Here is a 21,941-nt window from a genome sequence, read left to right as displayed (position 1 = left end):
AGTTTCAGGTACATCCTCTATGGGACAGCCAAGTGAAAATATCCAGTAAGCAGTGGGATCACTGGGTTTGGAGCTCAAAAGTAAGATGTTAGCTTGGGAGTAATCTATTTCTAGGTGGTAATTAGGGCTGTGAGAGTAGAAAGAACCAGCTGCAAAGAACATAGAGAGTGAAAAGAGCAGAGGCCATCAGAAAGAACGGGGAAAGGAAGAAGCTGAACAAAATGAACCTGTCGATGAGGCTTTGAAGGAGTAGCAGCGCACACGACAGGACTGAAACCAGCCACACCAGTGCTAGAAAAGCCAACAGCAGAGAGAATTTCGGGAAGGAGGCAGAGGGGACGAGTATCAAATGCTATGTTGAGATTACAAAAAGATGGGACTCAGAGGCCACAGTGGAATTGGCTGTGAGTATGTGACTGCTGACCTTGGAGAGAGGCGTCTGCATTCAGTGGTGCAGTGGAGGCGGAAGCCAGTAAATACGGAACAATTCTTTCCCCTTCCCATCACAGCCAAACTCCTTGACAGGGCGGAGGCTGGTGACGAGGAGCAGGGTGAGGGAGAGTTTCTTTAGGATGAGAATGTCTGCCTGCAACATGGAAAGGAGCCAGCAGAGAAAACGTGCAGAGGGCAAAAACGTGGGAAACAGAGGTAGTCAGGATGGAGCCAACCTAGGAGGGGAGGAGACTAGACGACACCTCTTCCCCCGCAGGTGCAGATTAAAGCTGTCGGAAGGGAAGGAGGGAGAAAGCAAAGGCAACGTCCACCAGAGAGACCAGCATGTTTTCCTCCAACTCCAGGGGCTCTGGCAGCCCCTGTCCATGAAAGGGGCATTCACTCGCCCCTCCAGAACCAGGCATCCCCAAAGGAATGGCTATGCTTTGCCCCCAGGTTGGCTTTCTGCTGTGAACAAGTACTGTGGGATCTCAGAGGCCATTTGAAGGCCATCTTATCCCACAAGCATCCCCCTAACTTGCTTATCGAGGCCTGACAGCTCCTGAAAGGGGACCTGAGCTCCAATAAAGGACACCACATGGTAATTTACAACGTGGGGCTTACGTCACACATCATGCATCTAGATCAAACACTTAAACATATAGCTCCCAGCATAGTTATTTGAAAGCATTTGAAGCAATGTTTTCAAAAACATTCCTCTTCTCTGAAAGCATCTTCGATTCTGACTTGAAATGTCAATGATTATTAACATCCTGTGGTCAAAACAAAACTTGCCCTTGAACACAAACACTAAGGGCAGCGACTGAAGAGCTGGAAGTTCATCAACACTTGTGCAATGACTGCTGCCTGGTCCCATCTGGTTTTGATAACAGGGAGGGGGCTAAAGAACAGACTGGAAACCCGACGGAGCAGAAGGAGCCTGATGTAGAAAGTAGGGCAGTGGCCAGACACAAGCTGCCACGTGGCGGAACAAGGCCCGGGCTCAGGGCTCGCAGCTGCCGTGTGAATGCTTGTGGCCGCGAGACAATCGGCCTTGCCCATCCCCTAGCCTCCTCCCTGCCCCCACCCTTATAAGCAGGACAGCAATGCTTACCAAGCCCGTCCTGCCACAGCTCCCCCTGGCAGGTGTGCCGGAGCAGAGAAGGGACGGGCAAGTGGAAGTGGCGAGCGACTTAGCCCTGTGGCTCCAGGTCTGGGCACCCGTGTCTCACCTCCCCTGTGAATTCTCCAGGGCGAGGCTTCCCCACCGCCCCCCCCGCCCCGCCCCGCATCGTGTGCGCTGAGCTGAGCTGGGCCGGGCTGGTGGGAGAGGTACCTGAAGGGTTTGCTGTCGGGGTCGGTGTCCTTAAAGCCCATCTCCTCCAGCTTACAGCGGCGGTACAGCTCATAGTGCCGGCTGTGGGTCTGCTCCCGGAGGTCCTCCATGTTGACCCGGATCAGCATCTCCCGCAGCTTCACAAAGTCGCAGTGGGCTTCATTTTCAACTGCATAGCAGCGGTTGGGGTATTGGAAAGGAAGGTCACAAGAAGCAGAAATGGACAAAATGAGATGGGAAATGTCTAACAGTGACATCGCCTTTCAATCTGTGTATATAGAGCTCACAATTTTGCCTCCTAATTGGCTTTTCTACTAAAAAGGCAAATGAAAAGTTACAAGAATGACAGTAATGGAAAACTGCAATACTGTAAAAATATCTAAGAAGACATTCATTAGCACCTCAACCCAAATTCACCCATCAGACATTCACAGAAATGTTTGCTCCGCACCACTTTTAGGACGATGGCAAATGCACATTCAACCATCCATCTGATAAATACTCGCAGAATTTCTGTTCCCAGGACTGTGTGAGGCACTGGAAATTCAAAAACATGGAGTCTTGCCCGTAGGAGCTTCCAGTTTAGTGGAAGAACATAATACGATGCAAAAATTACCAACATGGAGGTATATAGCCAAGGTGCAACAAAAGCCCAGAAAAGCCCGGGGGCCTGAGAACTCCAGGGAGAGTGAAGGCTTCAACAAAGAGATGACAGACCCCTAAGATGACTCTTGAAGGAAGGCTAGGAATTAATCAGGCAGATAAGGGACTCATCCTTGCAAGATCTCAATGAGGTCAGGCAAGGTTACGCAACTAGAAGCCGCAGGGTTAGGATTGCAATCCAGGTCCTCTAAAGGAGAGACAAAGGCTATGGCCAGGCGCCAAAGTCCAAAGAACAAGGGAGAAGAACTAGGACATCAACAGATGACAGTGACAAGGAGGGATGTGGACCACAGGTGTGGCCCATCTGTATGGCAGAAGCTTCAAAGGAGGTGTTTTTAGAGGGTGGATAATGGCCTGATGGCAGCAATGATGACCAGGACAGAGTGGGCCCCACTTTCCAGGCTGAGTGAACAAGCCCCCTCCTCAAAAGAGTGTGGCAAAGGTCTGCGTTTGGGGCAGTGGCCAAGAAGGACAGAGGTGTGGACCCGATCCCAGCAAAGGGACTTCAGGTCATGAGCAGTGCTCTGGCACGTGTCTCCGGGCATGGCTCCACCTTGCTGGAATGGGGAGATGTGGCCTGACCACATTGGGACAGTAGCATCTGAGATGATGAACAGGCACAGTCACCCCAGATTCTGTCTCACGGGTCTGGGAGAAGGTCGTGGGGACAGGGAGGGACACGGGGATGACAGGGTGGGGCAGGGTTGCAGCATATTGCATTGCGGTCATCAGAGCAATCTTTCCAAAGCCCAAATCAGCTCACATAACCCCTTTGCCTAAGACACATTGCCTCTGGGAGAAAGCCCCTTGCTGTCATAGAACATATCAGCGTTAAGTCAGGCAACTCCTCAGGACAATCTCCTCCTCCATCCCTGGAGAGTGGTCCCTGATGGCCAGTCACAAGGAGTGACTCCAAGGCCCTGCAAGGCCCAGACAATGCATGGCTTCTCTCACTCAGACAGAACCACGAACTCCGACTTACAAGAAACACTTGGAAAACCCCCTTTGTTGGTTGGGTGTGGGGTGGTCTGAATCGGAGTATGTCATTGGGACCACGTCTGCTAGCTTCTCCTCATTTCACCTCAGGTTCCTGTCTCTCAGACTCCAAAATTCACTCCCAGGGTGGGACTGTTGGTCCAGAAAGCATTTGCAAATGTTCTGGGAGGAGCATCCCCAGACCCAAATGGTAGAGAAGACCAAAACCTAGCATGGTTCTGATGACCAGCGTTGTCCTTACCCGCGGAAAAGCCAGCTATCGCCGGAGGGTGTCTGGCGTGCCCCAGAGCCTGCCAGCCTTTGATGTGATGTGGACAACTTCCCACCAGCTTCTGGTTGTTTGCTCAGTGGCCGGAATGAGTTTACAGTAAACCAGCCACCCTCTCACACACGGTGCCCCTGCCGTCTGCCACCCAGCGTATGGCTGGAGACTCGGAGGACCAGATACCTCGTACACCCATGGCAATGTCCTGGGCCTTATCCACTGAACTGACTAGTACCACATAATATGTGTCAGGCAGACCACAAAAGGAAATTTCCTGAGCCCGTAGGCAATACGTCTGTTTTTAATTTGCAAAATAATCATACATACAAAAGAGTGCTTGAAATGTACAATTTAAAGGTTTAAAAAAAAAAAGAACAACACCGATGTATCCATGGCCCAGGTGAAATGTTACCAGGGCCCTAGAAGTCCCTTTGAGTCCCTGATCTCATGCCTCTCCTTCCCTGCAACAAGACTTAACCACTAGCCTGAGTTGGGGATTTATCCTTCCTTTGTTTTTCTTTATAGTTTTACCACTTATGCATGAATTCCTAAAGTTTAGTTTTATCTACTTTTGGAATCCATATAAATGGAATCATACGGCCTGTCTTCTTCTATGATTTACTCAGCTCAGCATTATGTTTCTGAGATGCATTGCTGTAGATGTAACTAAAGTCCATCCATTTTCGTTGCTGAATAATATTGCATTATTTGAACATTCCACAATTCTCCCAATCTATTTTTAATGGCTATCTGGCTTGTTTCTAATTATTTGCTATTATGAACAATGCTGCTGTGGACACTGCTGTCGGTCTCCTGGTACACTCAGGCGAGTACACATGCTTTCTCACACACTCCTTCCTACCCTACTCCAAGTACATTTATTTTTGTTTTAAGAATGCTTTCTCCATTACAGACGAAGAGAGCCTGCTCTCCGCAGAGAATCCACGTATGGAGCCAGAGTTTGCCTGCTGGCAACACCTACGGATGTTTGAGGCCCAAGCTGAAAGAGTAGAGACTGGGGACAAGTTAGGGACTGGTCACACAGGGGCTGAGGACAAGCAAAGAGACAGACAGAAGGGGATCCCTGAGCGCAGCCCCCGTCCTGGAGATTCACTCACCCTGCACCGTGCCCCAGGGATACTGCCGCACCTTCACCATCTTGTTCCCTATCTTCAGTTCTTCTGTGCTGCCAATGACAGCAAACGGCAGGTGGGCCTGGAACGGGAGGCAGACAAAAGCTCTGAACTCCGAGGAAAGGCACTGAGCAACCCCAGTTCAGCTGCTGGTCATCGCCAGGGCCTTGGCGCTCCAGCTGCAGTGTCCCTCACTGTCGCCATTATCAAGAGACCTTTCTTAAGCTCCCGAGCTGTGTAGGGAGAATAGGCCTAGTCCAAGCTCCTGCTGTTCAGAAATTCACAATCGAAGGTAACAAGGACACGGCCGAGTGCGTAGGGAGCAGAGACAGTAAGTAAGCAGAATAATAAGCAGATACACAGATCAGCCAGCTGGTCAGTCTTCACAGTTGCCGAGGGGAAGAGCCTTTGGAGCGCAGGTGAGTGGGATGAGGGGGGCTATGTGTGGAGAGAGACTAAAGGAGAACCAAGGGGCTGGGATCACTGCCCCCCCTTCCCGGCGTGTGACAGCGCCGAGGATAGGCACATACAGAGACCACACTGCTGACTGAGATGGACGCTCCTTCCCCAGAGCAAGAGCTCGCATTGAGCTCTTGAGCCTAGAAGTCAAGTCCCCAAGCATTTACCCACGTGCCCATCCCTGTGCGGGGTTCTGTGTCAGGGGCTGTACGGGAAGCAAAAGGAGTAGAAGACACACTCTCTCGCCCTCGGGGAGCTTACACTCTGGTTGGGGAAGACTGAATTACGTACCCCAAATCACATAAGACAGAATATGCCCAAGGGCTCAAGTGTATGGTCTGGTGCCCTGTACACAGTAGGTGCTTAATAAATACTCATTGAATGGCAGTGGCACGACCACAGGAATAGCAGAGGAAAGAAAAGTACAAATGCTTGCAGGGGAGGGGGGTAACAAGGAGCGAGGCCTGGAGAAGAGGCAGCCACCCCCATCTGGTAGCGTGGGACCTGGGACACCGGCACTGCACCCCATTCCACAGGGAGCCGGCCAGGTTATAAGTCTGAGTCACCACCGGCCAAATGGAAGCACTGAATAAATACTGTTTACAAACCAGGTGATCCTGGGTGGAGTTTTAGCCAAAAGGGCTTTACACAGAGAAGGCAAAAGTCCACTGGAACAAGCTTTCTTAGCCTGCTTGGAGAAACAGGCTTCAATCTCAGATATTCTGACCCACTTGCTCACTCATCCAGTCTACAAATATTTACTGAGCTCCTACTATGTGCCAGGCATTAAGAAGAATACAACGCCGAAAAAGCTCAGAGCCTGCCCCTGGCAAGTGCACAGTGTGGTAAGGGAAAGACGCACCAACAGTGATAATACAGTCAAGGTCCAGACTATGAACAGAGGCTTGAGGGCTGGAGGAACTCAGAGGAAGGAGAAGCTAATTCCGTGGGAAGTCAAAGCAGGCTTCACAGAGTAGGTAGTAGCAATCGCACTAACGGGATTGGGAGCTATGGACCTGATATTAGCAGCAGCTCTGTTTCCCACGTACCAAGTGCTCTGCGTTGCATTATCTCACTGAATCTTTACAACACTAGGAGGTAGGTATTCTCATTATCCCCATTTTATGGAAGAGGAAACTGAAGTCCGGAAGGGCTAAATGACTTGCCAGCAGCCACATCGCAGTAAGAGGCAGAGCTAGGGGCGGAATCCAGGTCTCTCTGACTTCAAAGCCCACCCCTGCTGGTCTACCACTCCCTTTTGGGGGGTTCGAGCAGCAGATGAGGGGAACACTCTAAACCCTGGGGGTGAACTGGCCATGCGAGGCCAGATTGTAAGAGGCAGTTGAAATCTGATCTCACAGCCAATCCTTCCTTTCCATTCTCCTCTAACTCTGCACCCCAAGAATGTTCTTCAGAGTGGAGGAACACAGGCGTTAGTCAGGAGCTCAGCCCCAGGACACCTGCTAACCCCCCGAGGTGCTTGGCCATCCAGCTGAAGCAGCTCCCCCTTCACCCCCCTCAGCTGCTCTCCAATGATCATCTCAGGTGTTCCCACTTCAATGACTGTCCCCGAAGTGCGGACAGAGGACAGAGGGAAAGATGAGGCTATGGATATGGAAGGTGGGTGATGGGTGGAGGTGGGAAATGTTTCATCAGTCCTAGTAGGGGACCGATCACGAGGGTCATTGGGCGTGCGACATATAGAGCATGGGATGGGGGGCAATGAAATCCTGAAAACTCTGCCTAAGTGCCAGAGCGTCTGTGACCTCTGCCAGCTGGCTTTGCAGGGGGGGTCATCTGGACACAACTCATTCCCCCTCAGAGACCCAAGACACATCGGGAGCCTCAAATCCACCCCCAAACACTCTCAAGGAAAAGGCTGCCCCTCCTGCAGACAGCCCAAAGCTTCAGTCACACGAAGGGGCAGCCATGGCAGAGGGCGAGACCGAGGGAGGAGATGTTGCATCATTCTCACGCATCCTGGGCTCTCGGCTGAAAGTGATGGAGGAGGAGGGCATGTGAAGTGGGAAGTACTTCTCTGGGCTTAAGAGCAAAAAAAAGAAAAAATCCAAGACGAGAATAAAGGCATTAAAAAAAATATGTCAGGGCTTCCCTGGTGGCGCAGTGGTTGAGAGTCCGCCTGCCGATGCAGGGGACGCGGGTTTGTGCCCCGGTCTGGGAAGATCCCACATGCCGCGGAGCGGCTGGTCCCCTGAGCCATGGCCGCTGAGCCTGCGCGTCCGGAGCCTGTGCTCCGCAACAGGAGAGGCCACAACAGTGAGAGGCCCGCGTACAGCAAAAAAAAAAAAAAAAAAAAAAAAAATATGTCAGTATTCCCTTGGGACTGTTATTTTTATCTCCAAAAGACATTGTTAGTTAGAATGCCAGGGTCACTTACTTTCCCTCCTCCTTAAACTGCTGTCATTTTATCCCTCCCCACTCTAAAACACACAGCCCCTGCCACGGCAGCTCCAGAGGGCTCCCGAGGCCTCCCACACACACTCCTTTGCAACTGGCATCAAAGTCTGTCCTGATAAGTATATGCAAGGATATCATTTCCAAGTGCTCCCAGGCAGATTTCATTTGATTCTACAACAGGCTTACAGGGCGGTTAGTATAAACCCCATTCGTGATTTGGAAAACTGGTGCAGAGAAAAGTTAACCGAGTTGCCCAGGTCCCTAAGTCCCGTGCCCAGATCTTCCCAGGGAGCAGTGAGGACACCGCGCTGTAGCTGCCAGCCTCTCCCAACCACCCAGGGCTGGAAGTCAGCTCAGCTTTAGCCATGCTGCTCTTGAGACACTGATGGCTCTGAAAACCAGAATAGAGTCGAGCAGAGCAGGGAAAAGGTAAACCCTCCAACCAACCCCACCTCCAGGGCTGATACTCTGTATGTGTGGGCCCAGGGAGGAGAGGGAAGATGCAAGATGGCACAGCTGCTGAAACCTGGACAGGTTCCTAAGGGGACTCCGTTTTACCCTCTCTCGCCCAAGAGACCTCGGATGCCCCAGTCTCAGAAAACTCCACCAGGAGATAGTCCCAAGCCTCCTCCCGGGAGTCTGTTCCCAGACTCAGTACCTTTGCAGCCTCATATGTACCTTAAATTCCTCTCGGTACATTTTAAAGTGTTTGATGATCCAACTGGCATGATTATTGTATTCTGGTTCCACGACACCCATTCTACTAGGGAGGTTAGATGACCATCCCCCTAAGCCTCGTGAAATAGAGTGTCAGGACCACTGTTTATCTCTCATCTGGTAATATCCCGAATGGGTGTGGTTTCCTCCCAGGGGGATAGTATTTCCCAGTCGTTCTGCCGGTTATGCTGGCCTCCATTCTAGGCTCCTACCAGTGACCGAGAATTGTCTGATTCTCTCAAGTCAACCCTTGGTGGTGATGCCCACAGAAGTATGTGCCAACAATGGAAACGGCACCGCTGCCTCAGGAGGAGACAGGCTTGTGCCTATGGGTCTCCCTGTGACCCTCCCGGTCACCCATGCGCTCTCACTGGGCCCAAATGCCTTTGCGGGGGCCAAACCCAAGACCTCATAGGCAGTCAACTGACTGAGCCGAGTCGAGTAACTGGGCCTAGTCCCTGGTCCCTGGCCATGATCTGAAGCATTCAAAGAACAACATTCGATCCGAACCACATAGCAATTTTAAGCATTAAAATCTACAACCTTGAGAGCTCTCAGAGCATAGGTGGAAAGGAGCATGCAACAAGACCTCTCCCTCCCTTCTCTTTCGCCTCAAGCTGAAATAAGGGTTTTCAGAGCCACCCAGAAGCCCAGGGGAAGGCTAGACCTCACGACTCTCATTTCCTGCCATGAAAATCCCTAGTGGGGAGCTGCAGGATGACTGGGGGCTCTTCTGCACTTGGGCAAGAGGCTCCTTCCCCTCTTCCAATCCAGTTCCCATGACAATTGGCTGGGGTGGCCGAGGCTGTGAGGCTGGAGTCAAATTCAGAATTGAAAGGCCAGCACCCATTCCTCCTACCAGCCAAGCCCGGCTCTCTGATGATGCTGCTTCATATGCACGGCTTGTCCGAAGACCCAGTTTGACACAGTTGCTCCAGTGGCAGGCAGGCTCAGCAATCCTGTGTATATATTTTATAGCAGCAACTCCCCACCCTTCCCCCATCACGACACATGTAACACACAGCGTTCACATGCACGCCCCCTCCCGTGCACATGCCCAGTTCAGGCACGCTAGCTGTGAGCCACCCGTCTTTCCCACTCAAAAAAGCCTGGGGGAACGCAAGGGAATGAGTGCTGAGTGATGCTGTTATAGGGCTAACCCGGAATCCACTCAAATTTAGTTTTTCAAAGTGAAACACTGGACTAATGTAAGAAAGGACCCAGAACCCCTTCACAGCCAAAACAGCATGGTTGAGGACTGCTGCTTCGTAGCACGGGAAGTTTCTGACCTTGAGGCCAAGGCTGCTCGAGCTCCAAGCAAGGGCCCAGAGCTAAGTCGAGAGCAGAGCCCAACGTGATTGCCACTCCTGACCCACAATGCAGCCAGAGATCGTTTTGTGTGATGCCCTGAGATTGCTGAGGACTCTTCGCCCCTATCTGTCCTTAGCAAAGCAAACCACAAGCCTGAAAGCTGCCTAGTGACTTATGGAATCCACGTTCAGAAGGTATCTATGGGGCCTGCTGTTCTGAGGTGACTAGGCGCTTCCAGACATCAGTGCCTGATGACGCTTCTCTCTAGGCTCCAATTTTCTTGCAGACTAGGCACCCTTTCAGGTTTTCTCAACATGACAGAAGCTAGTTTCCATCAAAACGCCCTGACTGCTGGAGAGGATAAACACTAATCTTTTTTTTTTAGTTTTTTAATGCTCATGACCGGTCAGAGAGGCTACAACTCCACCTCCCACAATCCACACAGCTCTACCCTTGGGCCAGATTTCTGTCAAAGATGATGCGGGACCTCTCATCACAAACATATCTCGGGTGTATTGATGGGCAGGAAGTCAGGCGAGACAGTGACTTGCTGCCCCGCTATGCTAATTTGTTGGCCGATTCATAGGAGGTGGCAGCTGACGCTCTAATGATAACTTAGGGGGTGGCGGCAGCAGGAACGTTTTCTAAAAATGGCTTTTATTACAAGGCATTCCTGAGTTTGGCTATACCCAGGCATTATGTCATTAGGAAAAACCGATGCCTCTCAACAGAGAAAAAGAAATCTGTTCCCAAAGCAGAGGCTTTCTGCAAGCTATTATCTGTCTCCTTGAAATCACAACATTGACGATTTCGCAGCAACAGCATCAACACATTGTAAAAAAGGGGGAGTGCGGGAGTGAGAGGAAAGATGGCAAGCGGTTGGTTGTGTTTTTTTTCTTCAATTCATTCACACTTAATAAAGCAAAGCGTAACCCTGAAATTTAAAAATAACATTTCTCTAGTCACCAGAAAAATTGGAGGCTACGTGTCCCAGGGGCAAAGGGCTTGATTATCTGAGTACAGATTAGCCTCGAGTCTCCAAAGCCAGCCAGCTTTTTTCAGCCTTGCCTTCTTTCGCCGCATCCATTGGTCAGAGACAAGGACCGTTTGCCTTGCCGGCAGTCCCATGGGGGCTGCCTGGCCTAGACCAGTGTGGCATCAGAGAGGAGGGTGGAAGGAGAGGTCTGAATCCCTGAGACTCACTCGGATAATGAAAGCTGACTGCACTAAAATGGATGGTGACGTCTGACTGCTATTTGGTAAAATAATAATAATTAAGGGCAAATGGCCAGCAAGTTGAAGCCCTGTACTGCCACTCACATTCATGGTTCCGTTGACCTCTGCCACCGCCTCATCATCCATAGGAAACTGGTAGATCTGGACTCCATTGCTGACGAGCTCGCTGGTGATTTTGATTTTGAACTTTGTTAGCTCGCTCTTAGAAATGGCATCTGATTTGGCAATGATGGGGATGACGTTGACCTAGAGAAGGGAGGAGCAAAGCGGCGTCATTGCTGGTAATCTGCAGCTGATAGCGGCATGACCTAGGACTTCTACCAGCTGCCAGAGGGAGCAGCTCAACGCAGTGGTCCAGGACTGGCCGCCTCCATGGCCAAACAGCAACATAATATACCACAATGAGTGCTTACTGTTTGCTGGGCACTGAACTAAGTGCTTTACAAGGATTAACACAATTAACCCTGACAAAAAACCCTCCCAGGAGGTATTAGTACCACAATGAGAAACTGAGGCACAGAGAGGCTAAGTAGCTTGTCCAAGGCCACAGAGCAGGTAAGTAACAGAACTGGGATCCACATCCAAGTTCAGCCTTATTCCTAAGTCCACAGTCTTAACCTGCCAGCTCAGATCCAAACTGCTGAGCTATGCGATATCTTGATATCAACTGCTTGGGTGATCTGAAGCAGAAAGATGAGAGTTGGGGATCGACAGTGGACAAGGGGAGAGGCGGCAACTCCTTGCTAACAGTAAATTGTCCCAGCCCATCGGCGCAGGCTAGCCCCAGCCAGTATGAAAGGAACCACGTGCGAAGGGAAGAGGGGCAGGGCTCTGTGAAGATGCACACCTGGCCCTCTTTCTGGCAGCAAACACTGATGAACCAACCCACTTACGTGAAGACGACCCTGTGTTACCAATTTGATCTGAGACTTAGCCAAAAAGAGTTATACTGCCGGAGTCTCATGATTAATTTCTGCATAAAGAAAGCAGGTACAGGGCTTCCCTGGTGGCGCAGTGGTTGGGAGTCCGCCTGCCGATTCAGGGGATGCGGGTTCATGCCCCAGTCCGGGAAGATCCCACATGCCGCGGAGCGGCTGGGCCCGTGAGCCATGGCCGCTGAGCCTGCGCGTCCGGAGCCTGTGCTCCGCAACGGGAGAGGCCACGGCAGTGAGGGGCCCGCGTACCGCAAAAAAAAAAAAAAAAGGAAGCAGGTACAAATGCCCAATTTTGGACAGCAGGAGAAAGGACTAATGCTACCCAAAGTTCAATCCACCTGAACCTCAATCCTTGAAATACCTCCAAGAAGTGACAAGGCTTTTACTGCTTGAGGGTATAGAAACCTACATGCCTGAGTGAGACACAGCACAGCTAAGCTCAAGTTCACACAGAAAGCACAGTTGGTCCTGCCAGCAGACGCCAATGGGCTGGCATGGATGGTACTTGGGCCCTGAAAAGAGCTCTAGACTTAAGACAAATCCCACCTCCTTTGCTCTTTGCCTCAGGAACGCCTCTCAAGGCTGACACTGCAGCTTCAGGTGCTGGTCAAAGAAAGACTGCACCTTGGAGGCACCTCCCTTAAAGCCTTGGGGCGTGGGGACCGAAGCCCTTGGCAAGGTGGCAACACTTTTCGCCACGTCCCCCATTGGCACGTTGTAAACACAGGCCTACCTAACTCAGCTCCTCCGCAAGGCCGCCAGCCGCATCACTCTGCTACCCTCTTCAAGACATGCGGGATGTGGCGACATTTCCCAAGCGGCCCGTTACTCGTGGGCAGTGAACTCACTGCTGTGAAAAACGAAAAACTGCTCCTATTTCAATGCTAGCTGAAACTCCATTTTTATAGTGAATGTGCTACTAAACAACTGCATATAAAGTAGATTTTTTTTGTAAAATAAATTCCCTGGAGTCAGAGAGAGCTCGGTCTGAATCCCAGACCCATTACAAGTTGTCTGACCTGGAGCAAACTACTTGACTGTGCCTCAGTTTCCTCCTGTGTAAAATGGGGATAATAATAGTACCCACCACACTGGATTATTGGAACGATGAAATAAAAACAATGCCTATAAAGTACTCATCACAGTGCCAGACACATATGAAATGTTAGGGGAGGAAACGTACTAGTAATTAGGCTTTTTAAAGAATCCTGTGGTCGGGCTTCCCTGGTGGCACAGTGGTTGAGAGTCTGCCTGCCGATGCAGGGGACACGGGTTCGTGCCCTGGTCCAGGAAGATCCCGCATGCCGTGGAGCGGCTGGGCCCATGAGCCGTGGCCGCTGAGCCTGCGCGTCCGGAGCCTGTGCTCCGCAACGGGAGAGGCCACAACAGTGAGAGGCCCGCGTACCGCAAAAAAAAGAAAAGAAAAAAAAAAAAAGAATCCTGTGGTCGACTCTTTTGCACAGCCAATAATTCTTTAACATGAAGAATCACTGTCTAATTTATATCGGATGTGGGACTTGCATTTTTCAGTTTATCTTAAAGCAGGATGTGCCTAATTCCCACAGCCATCTTCCTTGGGTATGGAGGCAATAAAACCTGGTGCCACAGATCGGAGTTCAAATCTAGGCTCTGCCAGGAGCTGGCTATATGACAATGGGCATGTCACTTAACCTCTTAGAGCCTCAGTTTTCTCTTCTATAAAATGGGAGGTAATGATAGTGTTTGCCTTACCGAGTTGTTGTGAGGATTCAATGAGATACTCCATGAGGTACTTTTACAGTGGTGACATATAATAAGGGTTTAAAAAATGTTAGCTGCTATGATAAAATTATTATTGATAATAAGAATAGTAACTTTTGAAGTCAAGTTTGCATGTCTGATTCTAGTAAAGGTCAGTTAACATCAGGACAAAGGAAAAACACCTTTGCATCGCCAAAGCCTAAGGCCCTAGACCCAGACAGCCGTCTTGCTTGCATCCACCTTTATTCCCAAGAGGGATCAGGGCAGAAAGACAGCTCAGGGAAGACTCATGCCCAGTGCTGGGAAAACATCACAAAGCATACAACTCAGGTGCTGGGTCAATTAACACCATCTTTATGGAGGGACAGGGAATGAAGGGGAGGATGAAGATGCCACAAAACCTCTCCTGAGCTCTGGCATCTGCATTGCACAAGGGACCAGCAGGAGGGAGCCCAGCTTGCCCTGCCTCCCGCCTGCCCTCGTCCCTGCCTCCCAGGCCTCGGTACCTTACTGTCCAGCTTCTTCATCGTCACTAGGTCCAGAGACTTCAAGGAATGACCCGTGGGGGCAATGAAGTACAAGCAGGCGTGGATGCGGGAATCATGGTAGTTGTGCAGTAACCTGCGAATCTTCAGCTCCTCCTGCAGGTAGGCCTCAAATTGGGCGTCGATGAATTCCACAATGGGCCTGTAGCTAAAGGAGAGAGCAGGGAAATGGCCAGACCACTTCAAAAACCTGGATTTTGATAGGCTTCGAAACTCTTTTAGAAGTTGAAAATGTCCTTGGTAATCCGACTCTCCCCATCCAGCTGGATTTCTCCATCTCCTCTCAGTGGGGCCTCCAACTCCGTCAGACTGGCCACCTCTTTGGTCCCCACGTGAGCCAACCATACGCCCATCAGTGCGCTTTCTCTCTAGAATGTGCATTTCTCTCTTCTCATCCCAATCCTGCCCTCCCAGGCCTCAGGGCTCGGATGAATGCCCATCTCCTCCACAATTCCCCAGTTATGCCAGAAATCCCTTCTGTGACCCAGGAGTGTAAAAAAGAATTATGCTATCGGATCGCTTACTGTTGCTTCACAAGGATTAGTGTTCCCTCAAATAGACTGTGTCCTTGTGAAGGGCAGGGACAGTTAAGGGCCCTTCTCTGCCCCCATGGGGCCCCGATGCAGTGTGGAGCCCACTGGCAGTATCTGTGGATGGGCTGATTGCACACCAGGCTGGGCTCATGTCTCCACGTCCTGCATCTCCCCCGCAGTGCCTAATACTCAAGCTGGTACCCAGTGGTGGTCAGGACCTCTCCTTGAACCATTGCTGGGGAATCTTCCAGAACACAGTGGGTTCTGCTCAATCTTCCTGGGTTCGAGGCCCTCCCCACTTGGCTCCCCTAAGGTCCAGATATTTTCCCAGTTCTCATTTCCTCTAAGGTCGTGACTTTAAAATCTACGTATTCGGACAAAATTTGGTAAAGATAGTCCCGCCTGCACAACCTTAACACATGTGCACACACACACACACACACCGCACGCCCCACCCCCCAGCTCACTGAGTCTCCAGGCACGGCGCTCCCGTGTGGCTCCAAGTCTTGCTGGGAGTCTCCTCTCTGTCCTGGGAAGCTTCTCTGTTCTCTCCCAGGCCATTCCTGCCACCCCTGCAGCCTCTTCCTGCTCTAGCTAGGTCATCTTAGCCTCCGCCCTGCCTCTGCTCTCATCTCCCTGTCTGTCCGCTGCCCCTCCCTCCAGGGCTTCTCCCTTCAAGCTGGAAGAGGTTTAGCATCCGGCCCGGGACAGAGAGTCTGCAGAGGCCACTGCGGGAAGGGAGCACGATTGAAGGAGGAGCAGCAGCTCCCACCCTGAGCCTTTTTGAAAGATCCCACTAGTAGAGAAGGCAAAAGAGCTTTTTTTAAAAAGAATCACAGAATTCTAGATTCTGAGAGCTACATACAGAGAGAGCCAGATGATGGGTACCTCTGGAGCCTCAGAGAAAAATCTAAAAATATAGTCCTTTCTTTTTCCTTTGACCCCTATGAGTCAAACATTGTTCTGAAGGGTAAGAGCATCAAAGAATCTGTTGGTTGCAGAGATCCTTAGAAGGTTCCTGAAGAATTAGGAGTGGGGGCAGGGGGATACATCCCTTAGGTTTATACAATTAATTTTCAGGTGACAGGCTCACTTGAGTGATCTAATTATGGTACTGCTACATTTTTCCCCTCCATTACATAACTTTTTTACTTTTTTTTTTTTTTTTTGCAGTACGCGGGCCTCTCACTGTTGTGGCCTCTCCCGTTGCGAAGCACTGGCTCCGGACGCACAGGCTCAGCGGCCATGGCTCACGGGCCCAGCCACTCCGCCACATGTGGGATCTTCCCGGACCGGGGCACGAACCCGCGTCCCCTGCATCGGCAGGCGGACTCCCAACCACTGCGCCACCAGGGAAGCCCCTGGAACATCTTTTGTTGTCATTCTACACATCACATGCCCCTTAGCCCTGCGTGGTCCTGGTCACTCCCATGGCCTCAGTTATCACTCTCTCCTATCCGCTTCCTAGACACCCGGAAGTCATCCCAGTCTCCTTCTCCCACGTGCCAGTCCTCACTGCAAACGCAGCTGTCAGAAGCTCCCCTGCTGGAAACCCAGAAGGCCTGGTCACAGACATTATACTTGAACAGCACCATCTCAGCCATCAAGGCCAAGATGCCATAAGGTCAGGTCTACTGGAACAGTGCCCAAAGTGACGACACCTAATCCACTCCATCCTCCCAGCCACCTCTTCCCTCTCTGCTCACTGCTATTCCACTCTCTCCTCACGGACTCATCACCCTCAAAAATGTGTCCACTGTGCCCTCTGAAACCCCTGAACCATGGTAAACAAAACTGCCTACCTCTTTGCCACTCAGAGTGTGGTCCTTGAATAGGGAGCACTATGGTCACCTGAAAGCTTGTTAGAAATCAAGACTCTCCAGTCCCCAACCCAGACCTACAGGATCAGAATCTACATCTTATTAAGAGCCTCAGTGGCTTGTATGCAACTTTAAAGTTTGAGAAGTGCTGGCCTATATCATCTTCCTCTTCACAGAACTTGCCTTACCTCTTCACACTACTGGTAACCCAATTCTCCCCTGAGGACCCTGCAACCCTGAGGACCCCGCGACCCTGAGGACCCCATTGCCTGGCAGCCCCCTCCTATGTAGGCTTCTTTTTTTTTGTGGCTGTGTTGGATCTTCGTTGCTGCGTGCGGGCTTTCTCTAGTTGTGGCGAGCGGGGGCTACTCTTCGCTGCAGTGCGCGGGCTTCTCATTGCGGTGGTTTCTCTTGTTGTGGAGCACGAGGTCTAGGCGCGCGGGCTTCAGTAGTTGTGGTGTGCAGGCTCAGTAGTTGTGGCTCGCAGGCTCTAGAGCACAGGCTCAGTAGTTGTGGTGCACGGGCTTAGTTGCTCCACAGCATGTGGGACCTTCCCGGACCAGGGATCGAACCCATGTCCCCTGCATTGGCAGGCGGATTCTTAACCACTGCGCCACCAGGGAAGTCCCCTGTGTAGGCTTCTTATTCTCCCACAACCTGTGTACGTTGGACTCAGTGTGTGGGCATTCAGGTAGCCCCTCAGCGCCACTTCTAGGGCGTTACTCCTCTACCTCAGTGTAAAAAACTGTCTCCGTTTGAGGCCTGTTCCATCCTCTTCTGGTGGGGCCTGACCTCGTCTTTCTCCCTGTTCTGGTGACTGCAATGTGCTTGAGGACAGGCCATCAACCTTCAGCCTCTTTATTCCTTGATCGCCTCAACTTCACCAACCTCCAGCTCCCTCTACTTCAGCCACCTACACATCATACCATTCGCCAGGCCAGCTTCACCCAAGACAGCTTCTAACGCCCCACTATCTGACCACCACTGCACAACTTCCCAGCTCTCCTATGGTTTCAGTCTGCCTAAACCTGATCTTTCACCTCATAGAATCCTCTGGTACCTTGACCTCTCCGTTATCTCACAGGATATCAACCCCCTCCTGGCTTCATCTCCTTCTCGGCCCAGGCTGACCCCCATAACTGATTGTCCAAAATGCTCTTTTATCAACTCATCTCCCACCACACCCCTGCTTTCTACCCTCCTTGCCTAGCAAAACTGCTGGGCTGAATAAATTTCAGGATCTGCTTTCTGCTCCTACACCACTGCTGCTGAAGTTGACTCGAAGCAATCACAAAACTTTGGGTCCTGGGGACTTCCCTGGTGGTCCAGTGGGTAAGGCTCTGCGCTCCCAATGCAGGGGGCCCGGGTTCGATCCCTGGTCAGGGAACTAGATCCCACGTGCATGCCACAACTGAAACCCAACGCTGCCAAAATAAATAAATAAATAAATATTAAACAAACAAACAAACAAAAACCTTTGGGTCTTGGTACCCAAATTACTGGCCTCCAATCTCATTATAGGCCTTTAAAACAGCACGACAATCCTTTTGCCCGGCCTTGATTGGCTCCATTCCTACTGCTTTCATTGACCATGCCTAACTTTCAACACTTTCCTCAAGCTTCAGAACTTATTCATGACCCCTTCCCTCTCACAAGACGGTATTATCTTCTACTTTATCAACAAAATCAAGGTCACCCGGCTCACACTACCCCAACCCACCTCACTCCCTCCCCTTCCCTGTTCCCCTCTGGTCTCTGAGGATAAAGGGTCCCTCATCCTGTTCAAGGCCCACCATCCCTTGTGTACCTGATCTTATTTCTTTCAGGCTCTTTGAGAACCTGGCTTCATCTATCAGCTCCTCACCTACTACTGACTACTCCCTCCCCGCAACCTATAAACAGGCTTAAGTCTTCCCTCATCTCAAAAAAAAAAAAAAGATCTGGGCTTCCCTGGTGGCACAGTGGTTGAGAGTCCGCCTGCCGATGCAGGGGACACGGGTTTGTGCCCCGGTCCGGGAAGATCCCACGTGCCGCGGAGCGGCTGGGCCTGTGAACCATGGTCGCTGAGCCTGCGCATCTGGAGCCTGTGCTCCGCAACGGGAGAGGCCACAACAGTGAGAGGCCCGCGTACCGCAAAACAACAACAACAACAACGACGACAAAAAAAAAATATCTTTCCACAGCCCAGTCCTCCTCAACCACACATTTCTTCCCAACTACTGCCCTGTGTCTTTTCTTCCCTTAGCAGTCAAGTTTCTTTTCTGCACCTACCACAGGGTCTGGCATGTAATAGGTGCCCAATAAATATTTAATGCATGGATGGTGTAGATGAAAGAATAATCTACTCATTTATTTATTTTTACTTCTCCTTCATTCCTCAACGCACTGTAGACTGTTTTCTACCCTCACCAGCATCCTAGTTGAAACCTTCAATGGATACTTTGGGGGTTTTTTTGTTGTTGTTGTTTGAAGTATAGTTTGATCTACAATGTTGTGTTAGTTTCAGGTGTACAGCAAAGTGATTCAGTTATACTGTATATCTTCTTTTTCAGATTCTTTTCCATAATAGGTTATTACAAGATATTGAACATAGTTCCCTGTGCTATACAGTAGGTCCTTGTTGTTTATTTTGTCTATAGTAGTGTGTATCTGTTAATCCCAACCTCCTAATTTAGCCCTCCCCCGCTTCCCCCTTTGGTAACCATAAGTTTGTTTTCTATGTCTGTGGGTTGGATACTTTTGGCTTTAAATGATGAAAAGTTAGAGGTGTTTATTTTCTTTTTCCCATCAATGTATATATCATTCATTCATTCAACAAATGTGTACTGAATACGCACTCTAAGCCAGTTCACTAGCTTGTACTCATCCTGCAAGATTTCAAGACTTAGCCCAGTCATTCCTGATCACCTCCTCTCCCCTTTCAGCAACCTGCACCCTATACTCCCGCCACCAGGTTTGACTGCTGCTCTTCCTGTGCGCACAGGCCCCCTCCACATACCTCTGTTACTGTACTTACCACATTATGTAGAGTTTGCATACATATTTGCCCCCTCTACTCAACTACAAGCTCCTTAACTAGAGACTGTGTCTTATTTCTCAGTAGCCCTGGCACCTCACACTGTACCTGGCACACAGTAGGCATTTAGTATTTTATAAACTGAACTACATCTCCCGCATCAATTGGTTACTATTTTCTATTTCTCTCACATCTGCCCCCTCCTCTCCATCCTGGAAGCTTCTGCTCCTGTTCAAGCCCTTGTCATTTCTCCCATCCTCATAAAACTCACCTGTAACCTTCTTGCTTCCCTCCACACACTGCTTTATCTTTTTCCCAGCTCAGAAAAGCTTTTTAAAGGAGCAATGTATATCCACTTTATCTGCTTCTTTTTAAATTTTTTCAACTCTTTTTATTTTTTAAATTAATTAATTGGGTCTGCATTGGGTCTTCATTGCTGCACACAGGCTTTCTCTAGTTGCAGCGAGCGGGGTCTACTCTTCGTTGCGGTGAGCGGGCTTCTCATTGTGGTGGCTTCTCTTATTGCGGAGCACGGGCTCTAGGCACGCGGACTTCAGTAATTGTGGCATGTGGGCTCTAGAGCGCAGGCTCAGTAGCTGTGGCACACGGGCTTAGTCGCTCCACGGCATGTGTGATCTTCCCAGACCAGGGCTCGAACCCGTGTCCCTTACATTGGCAGGCAGATTCTTAACCATTGCGCCACCAGGGAAGTCCCCAAAATTTATTTTTAATTATGCAAAGAATACATGTACTTAATCTACCCTCCTCAGAGGTAACTACTAATAGTAGTTACCATTTTTAGTTTGTTGATTATTCTTGCAGACTTTTTTCTCTGCTTCTATAAACAGAGAGAGAGAGAAATGTTTGTTTTACTGGGAAGGGGCAGATTTATACAAATGGCATCATGATCTGTGTATCATTCTTCAACTTCTTTTTTTCACTTAACAACATGTTCATGTAAGTATATATAGATCTAATTCATTCTTTTACACTGCCAAATACAGTTCCAAGGTATGGTTGTACTATAGATCATTTAGTTGCCCTATTGGTGGAAATATAGACTGTTTAAAAAATTTTTTTCGTTCCATAACCAATGCTGCAGTGAACATCGTTTTTCTGTGCTTTTTATGAACATGTACAGTTGTTTCTCTAGGCTGTATTCCTAAAGGTGGACCTGCTGGATCATAAGATATTCACATTTAAAATTTTAACAGATACCATCAAATTTGACCTTTACAAAATCTGTATCAATTTATACTCCCAGCAACATGAATAAAATTACCTGGTATTAATGGATATTATATTTTTATGTTTTATTTTTGCAAATCTGATAGATGAAAAAAATACTTCATTGTTTCATTTTGCATTTCCCTACTCACTGATGAAGTTGAATGACAATCATTTCATATGTTGATGGGCCATTTACATTTCCCCTTCTGTCAATTACTTGTTTATTTCTCATTGAATTGTAGAAGCTCTTTTTACATTTTAGAAAAATCCTTTGCTATACAGGTTGCAAATATTTTCTCCTCATCTGTAGTTTGTTTTTACTTTTGTTTATAGTATGTTTCAATAGACTATTGACTGAAAAAATGCACAACCTAAAAGTTGAGAATTATGTTTTATTTGGTGGACAAAACTGAGGCCTTAAGCCCAGAAGACAGCTTCTCAGAGAGTTCTGAGGGACTGCTCCAAAGAGGTAAAGGAGGAGCCAGGATATACAGGGGTTTTTGCAACAAAAACCAGGTAGTCAGAACATCAAAAGATTACTGTTAATTAAAGAAAACCAGACATCTCAAGTTAATGAACGTAGCACTTTTCTCTGTATGGGAAGAGACAAGAGTCTGGCTGGGCTCATTGAAATCATGCCTTTGACAGGCATCTTAACTATCCAGGGCCAGTATCCTGCTTTTCTCCATCCATTCTGAGTCCCCTCAGGGTGCACTGTTGCAGGTGGCCTCAGTGGCTGCTGGCTTGATGGCCTCAATATCCTTTGTTTACTGAAAAAGCAGGAGACATTTTTCATCCACAAGAAAAAGGTTTTTGTTTTTGTTTTGTTTTTAATTTTAACAAATTTAAATCTGTCAGTCTTCTACGACTTTTGGATCTTGTGTCATGATTAGAAAAGCCTTCTCTAAGGGATCAATAGCACAATAACTGAGGCAGAAGAATGGATAAGTGACCTGGAAGATAAAATAGTGGAAATAACCACTGAAGAGCAGAATAAAGAAAAAACAATGAAAAGAACTGAGGACAGTCTCAGAGACCTCTGGGACAACACTAAACTCACCAACATTTGAATTATAGGGGTCCCAGAAGAAGAAGAGAAAAAGAAAGGGACTGAGAAAATATTTGAAGAGATTACACTTGAAAACATCCCAAATAT

The 21,941-nt window shown here is 49.3% G+C and overlaps 1 protein-coding gene across 18 annotated transcripts in view; it reads right to left on the bottom strand.

Annotated features, from left to right (window-relative positions):
- Window positions 1-21,941, bottom strand: part of SEPTIN6 (septin 6) — a 67,464-nt gene that overhangs the window by 13,742 nt on the left and 31,781 nt on the right. For all 18 annotated transcript variants that reach the window (XM_022562993.3, XM_022562996.2, XM_089904134.1 and 15 more), the window contains 4 exons: window positions 14,148-14,334; window positions 11,051-11,212; window positions 4,811-4,907; window positions 1,769-1,937 (listed from right to left, as the gene is read on the bottom strand). In XM_022562993.3, the coding sequence (XP_022418701.2) occupies window positions 1,769-1,937; window positions 4,811-4,907; window positions 11,051-11,212; window positions 14,148-14,334 (615 nt within the window). The remainder of the gene's footprint in view (window positions 1-1,768; window positions 1,938-4,810; window positions 4,908-11,050; window positions 11,213-14,147; window positions 14,335-21,941) is intronic.

The sequence above is a fragment of the Delphinapterus leucas genome, chromosome X (genome assembly GCF_059928025.1).
Source record: "Delphinapterus leucas isolate spDelLeu-1000000601 "Yukka" chromosome X, BTC_Dleu_Yukka2, whole genome shotgun sequence".
Lineage (NCBI taxonomy): Eukaryota > Metazoa > Chordata > Mammalia > Artiodactyla > Monodontidae > Delphinapterus > Delphinapterus leucas.
Note: the sequence above shows the minus strand (reverse complement) of the source record. Positions and strands in the feature narration are given on the sequence as shown.